At 36.9% G+C, this 12167-nt stretch overlaps 1 protein-coding gene across 1 annotated transcript in view; it reads right to left on the reverse strand.

Moving 5' to 3' along the window:
* The window catches only part of IPO5 (importin 5), a 42606-nt gene that overhangs the window by 5209 nt on the left and 25230 nt on the right, over nucleotides 1-12167 (reverse strand). Inside the window, exons 11-24 of the mRNA XM_069008184.1 lie at nucleotides 11885-12009; nucleotides 11706-11795; nucleotides 11443-11616; nucleotides 10997-11215; nucleotides 10497-10580; nucleotides 9648-9780; nucleotides 9433-9554; nucleotides 8829-8925; nucleotides 8185-8357; nucleotides 7624-7735; nucleotides 6950-7005; nucleotides 4548-4670; nucleotides 3760-3979; nucleotides 299-527 (exon numbers count right to left, since the gene is read on the reverse strand). Coding sequence (XP_068864285.1) covers nucleotides 299-527; nucleotides 3760-3979; nucleotides 4548-4670; nucleotides 6950-7005; nucleotides 7624-7735; nucleotides 8185-8357; nucleotides 8829-8925; nucleotides 9433-9554; nucleotides 9648-9780; nucleotides 10497-10580; nucleotides 10997-11215; nucleotides 11443-11616; nucleotides 11706-11795; nucleotides 11885-12009 — 1957 coding nt within the window. The remainder of the gene's footprint in view (nucleotides 1-298; nucleotides 528-3759; nucleotides 3980-4547; nucleotides 4671-6949; nucleotides 7006-7623; nucleotides 7736-8184; nucleotides 8358-8828; nucleotides 8926-9432; nucleotides 9555-9647; nucleotides 9781-10496; nucleotides 10581-10996; nucleotides 11216-11442; nucleotides 11617-11705; nucleotides 11796-11884; nucleotides 12010-12167) is intronic.

A 12167-nucleotide genomic window follows, 5' to 3' on the forward strand; every position in this document is an offset into this window, starting at 1 on the left:
GTATCAAAAAATTTCCTGAAATTTTCTATACAAGTTTTCTGCAGATCTTTTCCCATTATGTACACATAAAGCAGCCAGGATTTTTTTCCAGCCATACAGACACTATTTAGGACAGGAACAGTAACTGTTTAAAAAAACATCAATAACATCAGGAAAGGCCCAGTTCTGACATACCAAATTATCTTCTCTAACCCATACGTAGATTAACCTCACAGTTTCTCAGTTTTGGAAAAGGAGTGCAAGGAAAGTGCATGCAAACAGGCTTACTTTCTGCATTAGTGTGAAGGGTTTGCCTTACCTCTCAAGTAAGTCACACAGATAATTGAAAGTATGAACAGCTTCTTCTTTGTCTTCATGAAGTGGAAGCCATGATAACCAGTGTGGAAGAACTTCTTCAACGTTTATACAGTCAGGCTTGAACTTCATTATCTTTCCTATCGCTGAAATGCAGTTTTCTGTTGCATTGACATTCTCTTTGGCTTTGGCATCTGGTGACTGAATGACTCTCACCAGCAATGGAAGCGCCTCTAATTGTTAAACAACACAAGAATAAAGTTTAATGCACAATCAAGATATACTTTATTAGTATCACAAATTCTATTTGAGACAACTCTATGTATTAAAACCAGGATTTTTTGTGTTCCAAGCACTAAAATCCAGTCATTTTCAATGTTCCACTGCTTCTAGGTTCTTCTCTGCTCAATAATTATCATATGAAAACCAAACAGATAAATAAAGCTCTGCAAGGAAACAGAAGAAAACAGCTACTGCAGAAGTTTGAATTTTCTTTAGAAGTTCAGAAGAAAATAATATTCCCATGTCTCTCAATTGGAGTTATGCAATCTAAAACACACAAGACACTGTAGATAGCAAGCATTATCTGTTTAATCCAATATGCTCTAAAAACACAGGAGGAGGAAAAGCATTGCTACAGTGACATTCACAGTAATGTGAACTATAGTGCACATCCCCAGCATATGCTGCTGTGTATCTACTGCTTGTGGGCACATCTGTACATAAAAATAGGTACGTATGTACACATACACACCTTCAGCCACTAAAATGTGCCCTAGGAAAAGCTCATAGGAGTAATCTCATCTGGTCAATCAACCTGGCATAGTTTAGATCATAAGGAAATGTCTTTAAATGGAGGAAAAATGCCAGTTTTCTTCCTAGGTTAATAGCAATTATATTTTTTTAATAATCATGTGGGTAACCACACGCACACTTCTAAATGAACATTAATACTGTGTTTTTAGCTACTAGTGTCCATGCAGACTTCCAAGCACACTACATGCAAGCAGGAACAATTGTCCTTGTGTTCTTCTGCTAAAAATAAAATAGTAAGGCTGTGGAATTCTATATCAGCACAGCAAACAGGTTGTGGAGTTGTACAGAAAGCACACTACAAAATAACTAATTACTGAGGAAGAGCGAGATCTCACACTACTGAATTTTGATGAGTAAGTAGCAGTTTTGCAATTAAAGAATACACAATCACACTTTATATGAAGTCCACTGCATTAGATTTTTGAAGAATTAAGCAGCAATGGTAAAAACTGCTAAACATTACAGAACTACAGAAACATCAGACCCACTAGCTTATGTATTGAATGCAGGATAATGATGCTGGACTATTCTGCAAAGCAGAATTTGTTTCAGAGAGGTCTGCAGTGTCCAGGCCAAATGAGTCTGCATTTTATACCTCAGGTTTTCGTGGCTGCTGAAGCTAAATCTCATCTCATCTGTATCTCATTCACTAATACTAATGGATGACTCTCTAGGTATGTGTGTCCTTGCAACTGTAAAGTTAGGAGGGTATCAAAATGAATCAGCATAATTTTCTCCCTACAGCCTACCAGACAAGTCTTCACCTTGTCTATAAAACAGATCCATTCTCACATAGATGTTGTGTTACTGTTCTATGCACTTTTAAGTTACTTAGAGTTACAACCCAGCTGCGTTAGATAAACCTTAAAAAAGCCTTTTGACAATAAAAGGCCCATCTTCTATAATGTTAAGCTTTTTTTCCAAGGACTGACTGCTCTGACATCTGGCACCACACAGTTTTGAGGCCATTGATGTGATTTAGGAAGAAATGCATGCAGTTGATTGATACAATTCTCACAGAGAACAGATAATTATATTCTTCCACCAACATAACAGAAGCAACCCTGCCAGCTGCATCAATTGTAACCTTGTATCCCTGTTGCTGTAGTTTTCCTTCCATCTTATTTTTTTGCTCTTTATGAAATCTGGTTTTAGTGCCATTTGTTTCATCAGTGTAGCTCACATGCCATTTACAAGTTCTCCCTATATTCCTGGACTTTTTTTAACTGACTGCCAAAAATGCTCGTATCAATACCTCTGATTTTTCTGAAGAGTATTTACATACTCTTCAAACTTGTAAAAGAAAAATATGCCAGTGCTATACATCAACCAGTAAAGAAAATAAGTTACAAACAAAAGTTCACAAACAGGATGTTTTGAGAGAAATAGCAAAATCTGTGGGGTAGATAATGTCTCATGCCATGGATTTACTTTGTTTCTAATCACAGCATATCTTCATCAATTAAAATAAATCACAAAGTTCTTTCATGTACATACAAAAGGATTTAGAATACTTTTGAGGTGTCTGCTAAACTATATGCTGTAAATTGAAAGTTTATTTTATCTAAAATTCAACTTCAGGACAAGCCAAGTGTCTGGACATAATCAAGGATTATTTGTCCAAATAAGAAGAAAAGGATCAAAGATGTTACAAAGTTTAAGTGGTGTAAGATAAAGCGTAATTAATGAAAAATATAATTAGACTTCAACAGAAGCTAAAAAGCTCAAAAAAATTCAAAATCAGAACTATCTAGACAACTCTTAAGTTTTTAGGCTCTTAATGATTCATTGCAAGGCTTCCCACACTGCTTTTTTTCTTTTCTTTTTAAAAAGACAGATTGTTAACAATGAAAATTACAACCCTGATTGATGTAGGCAAGATTTGTGTTAGTCCCTATCAGATGATTCTTATTTTCTTACATCTTTTAATTCAGCTTTCATTTAAGATTCATGTGAAATACATATTTTAAATACATACTTAGATGACTAAATATTCTTAAAAAAAATAAAGGAAAACCTTTGATAAGGGGTGCTACTCAGTGTGCAAGAGGAGTGCTAACAGACAGTCATTTCTTTAAATTTAAGATGAATTTGAAGTTTCAAAGAAATTGGAAACATTCAGAAAGAAAGGAGATAAAGTGTTTCTGGTACACACTCATTTCATTTCTTACTTTGCAGAAATCAGGCTCCTTTTTACAAAATCGGAAAGCAGAGAGCCACATTAGTTGTATTCTAGGCTATTCTTTAATATAGGGCTTTTGTGTAGTTTTTCCAGACATCCAAAGGCTTTTGCATTAATATGTAACCTCATTAATATTAGTAGAAAGCATCTATGAGACAGCTGTGTATCAGAAAGACAGTTTTTATGAAATTAACATTTGCATGCCAGATCATGCTAAAAAAAGAATATGGAAATCAAGTTTGCTAAGCAGTAAGTGCTGCAACAGAAATGCTACTAAGCAGAACAACAATAAAAGCCCGAGGAACTCAGGTACTTTGTCAATCCATCACCAGTCTACCACACAGGTTACACTGGCAATCTATTTCACTTCCAAGAGGAAGATACTTCATCTACCAAAAGGTGAGCCATTTTTATTTCTTCCCCCTGACCCCCACATTCCAAGAGTCCCATCAGCTGCAGGTCCGTACCTGGGCAGAAGGGCCGGTAGCTGTCCCCGCCGAACTGTGCCATCACTCCCACTCCATAGGCAGCTGCCTGCCGAACCTCCGGGCTGCTGTCACACACCGACTCCAGCATGGGCCGCAGGAAGTACTCGGCGTACTTGAAGGAGGCGGGGCTGCAGTGCTCCACAATATCATCAAAGATGCACAGCCCCCACTGCCGGTCTGGCCACGGCCGATGCGGACACTGTGGCGCAAACACACAACAGTTAGGACACCCTGAAATTATTGTACAGCCAATGATTATACCAACAACAATCATGGCAACAGTGGTCTAATACTTTCGTTAAAATCTTCACGGATTAAATTCAACCCTAAAACCAGGTAATTTGCGGTAGTGATAGCTCCACCAATACCACCAACAAAACAAAATCCAGGTGGCTATCTTTGCACCTCTATTTCACACTCTGCTACATATATAGGTTTCAATTCTTCCCCATGAGTCTGCAACACTTTTTTGGCCCTCCTCTTGAAATCTATTTTAGAGATACTGGATAGTCTCAAGGAAATGAAATTTCTCAAAACAGTTGTGTGTGTCAATGATCCTGGGTCTTGCAACACAAATTTAAAGTAGCACAGCAGTGACCCTGCTCAAAAGCATAGGATAACAACTTCATTCTTCATCTAGAACCTTCTATTTTGTAAAACAGTAATTGCTACCATCTACCAAGTTCTCTAAGACTTCAGCATGGAAGGGATATTAAAGTATCAGAAAAAATAACAAAATTTAAACTAAAGGAAAGCAAGCTACTTACAATTAGGTTGACAATTAGTGGAAGTAACCTTTCAAACCATGGCAGTACCTTCTCCCTGTAACTACTGAATATTGAGTGCAAAATGTCCGATACTTTAGTCAAAATATAAACGTCACTGTCATCCTGAAAGGAAAAGGATACAATTCACATGAAGACTAACAATCTTTAGCAGAGTGGAATTCACTTAGTGGAAGTGCTAAGGTATCTAAATTAATGGAATAAATTTTATGACTTTGTGATAAAGATTGTGGTAAAAATACAACAAATATTATTCTCTTGCTCTTGTTGTTTATTTGGCACCTTGCCCAGTTAATAAATCAAACCGGTCAAGTAAAGAGCCTTACCTCAAAGCTATCAATTCAAGTTGTATCTACAGATGGGGATTATTCCCTGGACACTTATGCTGGGAAAACTCTTTCTTTTACAGCAACTTTTGTTCTACTCAGCACTGTCCCCTTAACCAGATTATACTTTAACAGGCAGGGAAAATGGTACAGCTAGTTTCTGGTCCTTAGTGATCTTCACCTTTCTCACCTTCTGGTGACAAACTAGTAATTATTTCTCATGCAAGACACAGCTTCCCACAATTGGATATTTAAACCCTTCCTAGTGACACAATTTCGGTGTCGTCAAGGTACAACTTAAAAGCAGTAACCCTGGAACATACACATTAAGAGGTAAAGAACTGGTGCAGCACACCACAAGGTCTACCTAGCCTGGTAGTGCCTGTTGACCAATAGTTGATAACATCCTTGGGAAGAGAGTGTAACTCTTGCTTGGTGTATGCCTTCCACTCTCTACCAAATCAGCAATTTAGTTACTGCTGAAGTGAGGGCTGTATCTGAAACTACTGTCTGAGTAACCTTCATGACTTCTGTGCTTGTATTTCTGCTGCCTTGAGGTAAGGGCTACATAAACATACTCTGAGACCAAAGGTACATATCCAAATGTTACTCATGGCCATACGTTAATTCTGTCCATATAGCAAGTGTCATTCTGGTTCCACCCCTCCTTTCACAGGGTAATGCAGACAAATCTTTCTTCAGACTTTACAGAAAAATCCACAAACATTAGAGCATTTTTTAAAATGCCTTGCAACTCTGTTGCAGAGTACAGACTCAGCTTTTCTGAAACTGCTGCCTGCTTGCATTTTCTCTCATTATCAGTATAGAATGAAACATAGGAAATAAAAGGGTCTTGGAGGGAACAAATCTATCCTCTTGAATGCTGGCCTAATTCTAAAAAGCCTAAAAAGAGGCTCAAGAACTGCACTGTTATTTAAGACAGTATTTACATATGGGTGTATGATTTCTGGAGTCTGCATACAGGTTAAACTCATGTGATCAAGCTTCCTACCTGCATCGTGCAGAAAAGAAATTTCTTAGTTCTTTAATTTACTGAGCATCCTTTGTCTCATATTATAAGCAGGAGTCATTCATTATTACTCTCTCTCCATACTAATAATGATTTAATAAAATTATTGTATCTCTTCTACAATCACCTTCACTTTAAACTTCACTTTGGTACCTTATGGTGTAAGTAGTTACTTTGGTATTTTCTCATAAGCAAACACATTATGGCAGCTGTTTATCCTGCTGTCCTTCTCTGATACCGTTTTGGGGCTATTCTTTTTGAGACAGGCTCCTGACATGACACACCAGACATCTTGGAATCAGAAGTATAGGGGCCCAAGTTTAAGAGCCACCTAACTTGCAAGGCTCAGAGAAAAAGCAAGTCAGCAGGGCTAGACCAAGGGACCTCATTGCAGTCTACAACTTCCTCACTGGGGGAAGAGGAGGAGCAGGCACTGATCTCTTCTCTGTGGTGCCCAGTGACAGGACCAGAGGGAATGGCCTGAAGTTGTGTCAGGGGAGGTTTAGGTTGGATATTAGAAAAAGGTTCTAGGTGGTTGGGCACTGCAACAGGCTCCCCAGGAGAGTGGTCGCAGCACCAAGTCTGTCTAAGTTCAAGGAGTATTTGGACAGCGCTCTCAGGCACATGGTGTGATTCTTGGGGATGGTGCTGTGCAGGGCCAGGAGTTGGGACTCTATGATCCTCTTGGGTCCCTTCCAACTCAGCTTATGCTGTGATTAAATAATCTGCTGTCAAATCTGTATCAGTGTTAATGTCATCCAAGAATTGTTTGAGAGGATGAAGAAAATAAAAAGCTATATCCTGAATTTCTTACTTCAGTATACCAGACAAGGAAACCTTTCATATTTCTTTAATTCACAAATGTAATGTGACCCATTTGTTACTGAAAGTTTTGAAAGACTATGGTAACAACATTTTTCTATGAAGAAATAATACTGAGGATGCACTATGCTCTGAGTAGAAAGTCTATCTGAGCAGTATTTCATCCTGGTGCTTGATGAGTGGAAAAACTGTTCAAACTAACTTACTTCATCTTGTAATGACTCTTCAACTTGTTCATCATAGTCTTCATCTTGTCTTTTCACTAAATTAAAAAAAAAAGAAAAATTAAACCACTACCTTTCTGTAAGTGCAGAAGAAGCCTGTGCAAGGGTAAAATTACGCAGAAACAAATTTAGAAAACGGGAAACAGTAGCTAAAAATGCAAAAGGAATTTCCCATCTTTAAGAAGCTTCAAAAAGCTTTCACAGAAAAACAAGAAGTATTGGACAGTTCAGTTTAAGAACACATAAAAAAGCACAGGTAATAGAAATAAACACACCAGCTTGTCCACAAAGACAAGAGAAGTGCTTAGAAATGAGAAACTACCATTGCTTTGAGAAAACTGCAAAGACTTCAGATGAAAAAATACCACAGAAATGGTAACACCATAGACATGCACTGTCTTTCAAGAAAATCTGTCCATCCACCAACTTTTGATTAAAACTCCAGTATTGCTGAAAATAATGCCATCATCTTCTTCATCCTCCAAGAGCTTACAAATATAACTCAAGGATTCTGTTGTTTCAAAGTCCAATAACTGAACATAAATATACAAATCAAAGAAATCTAAACAGTTTTTTTCTCTGTGTTCAGAAATAATTAGAAATTCTGCTTTAAAGAACAGCCATATCACATGTTAACAGGATTTGTGTTAACTTACCCTGTCTTAATTCTTGATTTTTAAAGTGCTCTTCTAGTTTTTCTTTCAGTATTCCTCCAAGTTCTTCAAAGTGTTCATTGTTAAGGCATCCATCTCCCATTACCTCAATGCACTTGTGAAATAAAACAACCAATTTTTCAGCTTTAAAATTTAACATGAGCAGTCTTAATGAAATCTAAGCACACAAAGAATTAATTAATTAATTAATTAATACATGCTCTGGATCACTGGCAGGAATAATCCTAGTAGAACAGTCATACTGTAATCAAGACTCTAATTATACAAGTAAGGCATAGTACCACTGTACATTTCACACCCATAATTTCAGTTGCTTGTGGTTAAAGTGGAACAAATTTGGTAATTGTTTTTAGGTTAATACTTTGAGACTAAAAAAAAAAATCCAACTTTTTCCATCAGCTATAACAACATTTATAGTCAAAACAAATTTCCTGTAGAGGAAGCCTTGCATTTATTCGAGCCATTTAAAGGAACATCAAACATGTCAGTTCTTATTTCAAAAAGCTACAAGCAGTGATGCCATGAAATTTGTAAGAATGTTACCTTTGCAAAAGAGTGCATTATTTCTGAGAGGACATCAGACTCCGGCTCTGTCCCAATGGCTTTGATGAGCGCATCACACATGAAGTGCCACATCTGCGTGAGGTACTCTGGCCCACGAACCCTGGCACATTCAAGCAGGAGGGGCATCGACTCTGCTGCTGCCACTCGAACACGTGTCATTATTAAGGCAATACAGCAATCAACACCAACAAAGTGCTTAGAATTTAAGACCCCACCACCATAATGAAGTTCTTAGTTTTCTACCTGAAATTCATTTCACTACAATCCATTCATTTGATTTCTTAATTAGCTATAGATTAAATCATAGGAAAATTACACTGTCTGCTATTTAAAAGTGGCTTCAGGCCTGTTTCAGGCCATGACAGAAAAGCTGCTCAAGTTCTCTTCTGCTTTGTCACACGAAAATCACTCTCTACTGATCGCTTATTTAAAAAGCAACTAGGGGGAAAAGCAGGAATATATTGCCTAAAATAGTGTGTCTAAAACAACAATCTCTGAAACCATTTCTGCTACAAAGCCACAGAATATTTTAACACTAACACTTCCAATTCATTTAGGAAAACAGCAAGCACAATTTTGATTCTAAGTTTCCGTTTTCACAGTGGAATTTGTTAATAGGATATCATCATGGAAATAGAACTTCAACAATGGAACCATCAGCTTGACAACTTGCTCTGTGTATTCCACAAATCCTTCTTTTAGCTCTTTTGCATAGCAAACCTGAAAAATAGAGCACAGATATGCCTCTTTTAAGGGAAAATAGTTATATTTTCCAACTACATAAAGGTGCGAGAGAGATTGTTAAAAGTGCAAGGTTTTTTTAGTTTATTTTAAAAAACATGCAATAATCCATTTACTTTCCCCCTCAACTGTGGTAATTTGAGAAACCCTGATAGCAGCATGAGTTCTTGCTCTTAGGGCATGCATGTATTTTTCAAAACAAATTCAGAAACAGCAATATTTGTAGAAAGGAACTACTTTTTAACATATCCAATTTCTTAAGTTTTGTTAACAAAGGAAAACTATCTGTTAGTTTTAAAAATTTTAAGCTCTCAACTAAATAAAGTATTTTTAATCAACTAAACCACAAGCAACAAAGTGCCTATAATCGAAACTAAGCAAAAAATCTTTCACGTGAGACAAAAAATAGTATTTTGATTACAGATATTGGCTTCAGATTCGATTGACCAGAAACACATAGATCACCAAAACTGTTCTATTACTTACCAGCATCTGGCATGCAGTTGCTTTTTCTTCTAGGCCTGCAGTTTTAATTCCAAAACTCTGCTGATCACCTATGCTTACAAATTCCCAACCATCATCATCACTCATATTCTCCATATCTTGTGCTGTTATACAGAGGGGAGGAAAAATAATTTAAAAGTGCTACAAAATCATTTATCTCAATACATTTTTCAAGCAAATCATCATCTTAAACCTACTGTCTAAAAGAGCTACTTCAGGTTTAATGGATGCAGTCTTCATTAAAGGTCCCATGACAACAGGAAGGTATTGCTGAAACTCCTTTCCAAGAATTTTACACATTCTGGCCCATGCAGAGATCATGTAAGAAATCTAGAAAAGAGAAGGCAGAATTTTCATGTCCCACAACTTATTTTAATGCATACTTAAAAGGAAAGCATAAAGGAAATACATTAGAGAATAGGACTTTTAAAAAGAATTTGTCAGCAGTCCATAAAGCTGTTTTCAAAGAGAAGTAATCCAATATGCAATCCATATAAAAATGCATCTTCAAAAGACATCCCCAAGTCTAACAACACCTTGACAGTACCACTGATCAAAGTAGCTATACATGTAAAAATGTGACAGTGTAAGATTCATGATTGCATTGCAAGTGCCTGCTTTAAAAAACTAATTTTTTTTCTGAAATATTTCCCAGATTCACACAATACTAACTGAGCCACATTCCTGAAAATGGTAAAATAGAACAAAAAGAAAAAAAAGAGTGCAGTACTGTGTTTTCAGAGGAGTATTTGTTTTCAGATGTACAAATCAAAATAGCTCTCTGCTCATTAGAACAGCTGCCTAACAAATCTTGTTGATCTATTTATAAGAAGGTGACAGCAAGCTCAAATTTCTTCAGCAAATATAGGTCCTGGAAGTCTCATTTCCTAACCATGCTTCTGCGAAAGATTCTAGGGCCATCTCAATGACAAGTTTTGTAAGACAGGCTGGATAATTAGCCTGAAGGGCTACGGGTGGGGCAGAAATATCATGTATACAAGGAATGTTTTTAATACCAACTAGCTATAAAGACAATTTTAGCATACCTGTGGATCATCATCTTCTAGATCACTGAAGTCTGTCTGTGTCTTCAACAACAGCTGCATTACATCTGATGCATCCTGCATAAACTAGATATAGGAAACAACTATGTTTTTAAAGGCAAATTAAGATGCTACTTCTCAGAGAATTAAATGCTCACAAACTTTTTCAGGCATCCACATACAATACTATACTAAGTTTCCTTTGAACTGCATACATTTTGCCCCTGAAACTGCCTAAATGAGATGTCATGACATTTCTCCTAAGGCAAAAAGAAACTTCAGTGTGACAAGATTTACTTAAGCTACAACAAGATTCTATTGCAAATTTGTGAATCTAAGCAGCAAGACGGTCACCTCAGAAATGAAAACACAAAGATAAGCATAGAAATCAGCAACAATACAGCTGTAGGTTTAACAAGTGATTATATTAATTCAATGCTAACACCACAAAAAACAAAGACATTAAAAATATATTTAGACTATTACATGAAATCTAAGCTTACCTTTTCTTTGCCAACAGCAAGACCAATTAGACTGATGCATTCAATAGTCTTTCCTCGTAAAAGTCTTAATTCCTTCTGAACAGCATTTTCAACAATGTGTTTCAAGGAGGGCATAAATAAATCATAGTAGGGAACAAACTTCTCCTCTACTGTATCTGCAACTGATGCAATTGAAGTCACAACTTGCTCCAAAACTAGCTTAGTGCCTTTCTGTATCAACTTGGAAAGAGGAAGAATAAAGTGTTATATTTCTAAAGCATACATTTTACTTAAAAGCATGCCAAATGTAAAAATCTGCTCTCGCTCGTATGCTAATTCTTGACTATTTAGACCAACATCAGCAGACGCGTATACTGGATCATTTCTGAGGCCTTAGTTCAACTATACTTATTCTGCCTATGTGACAAGGTTACCTTCCATGAAACAATTTGTTCAGTGTATTATACCTCTTGTAATTTCACCACCATAATGGAATGAAGATGCTTCACTAGATTATCCAAATACGGAATAAGCAGTGACTTGGGACAATCTTCAGTGAAGTTTATGAGTGCCGCAGCTGCATGGGCTTGAACACGCTGGCTGCCTTGATCCTCCATGGTTTGTAGAAGAGCTCCTATCACCTGAAAAAGAAATATTTATTTTCAGAAAACAAGTTTCTGAAGGGATCATAATTTTACCACTTTTTTTCCCCTACTACTCTACTACTTGCCTTCTCATGGAACTTCTTTTGAAACCCAGGTGCAAAGTCAGTTGCCATTTGTCCAATAGCGTTACAAGCGGCATATCTTACTCTCGGATGCTGAAAAAATATTTCCCTCAAATAGTTAACAAACAGTTGTGAGAGCAGAAATGAAAATATTTTGAAATAATTACTAGAACTATACTCACAGGATCCTGAAGGAATAGCAAAACAAAATTAACTATTTCATTTAAAATTCCTTCCATCTGTTGGTGGCAACCTTCTCCGATGGCAGAGAGTGCCATCAAGCCAGCATGCCTGTACTTCCAGTCAGCTACAAAAGAGTAAAAATGAAGTGTTACTCATTTTGGAAACTCCAAAGAACCACAAAGACAAATCACCTTTTCTTTTCAGGGGCTGGGGGACACAGGAGGAGGTAGAGTGAAGAACAGGAGATGGAAGGGAAGTTAATGCATCTACTTGATTTGTTAA

Source organism: Aphelocoma coerulescens, chromosome 1 (genome assembly GCF_041296385.1).
Source record: "Aphelocoma coerulescens isolate FSJ_1873_10779 chromosome 1, UR_Acoe_1.0, whole genome shotgun sequence".
Lineage (NCBI taxonomy): Eukaryota > Metazoa > Chordata > Aves > Passeriformes > Corvidae > Aphelocoma > Aphelocoma coerulescens.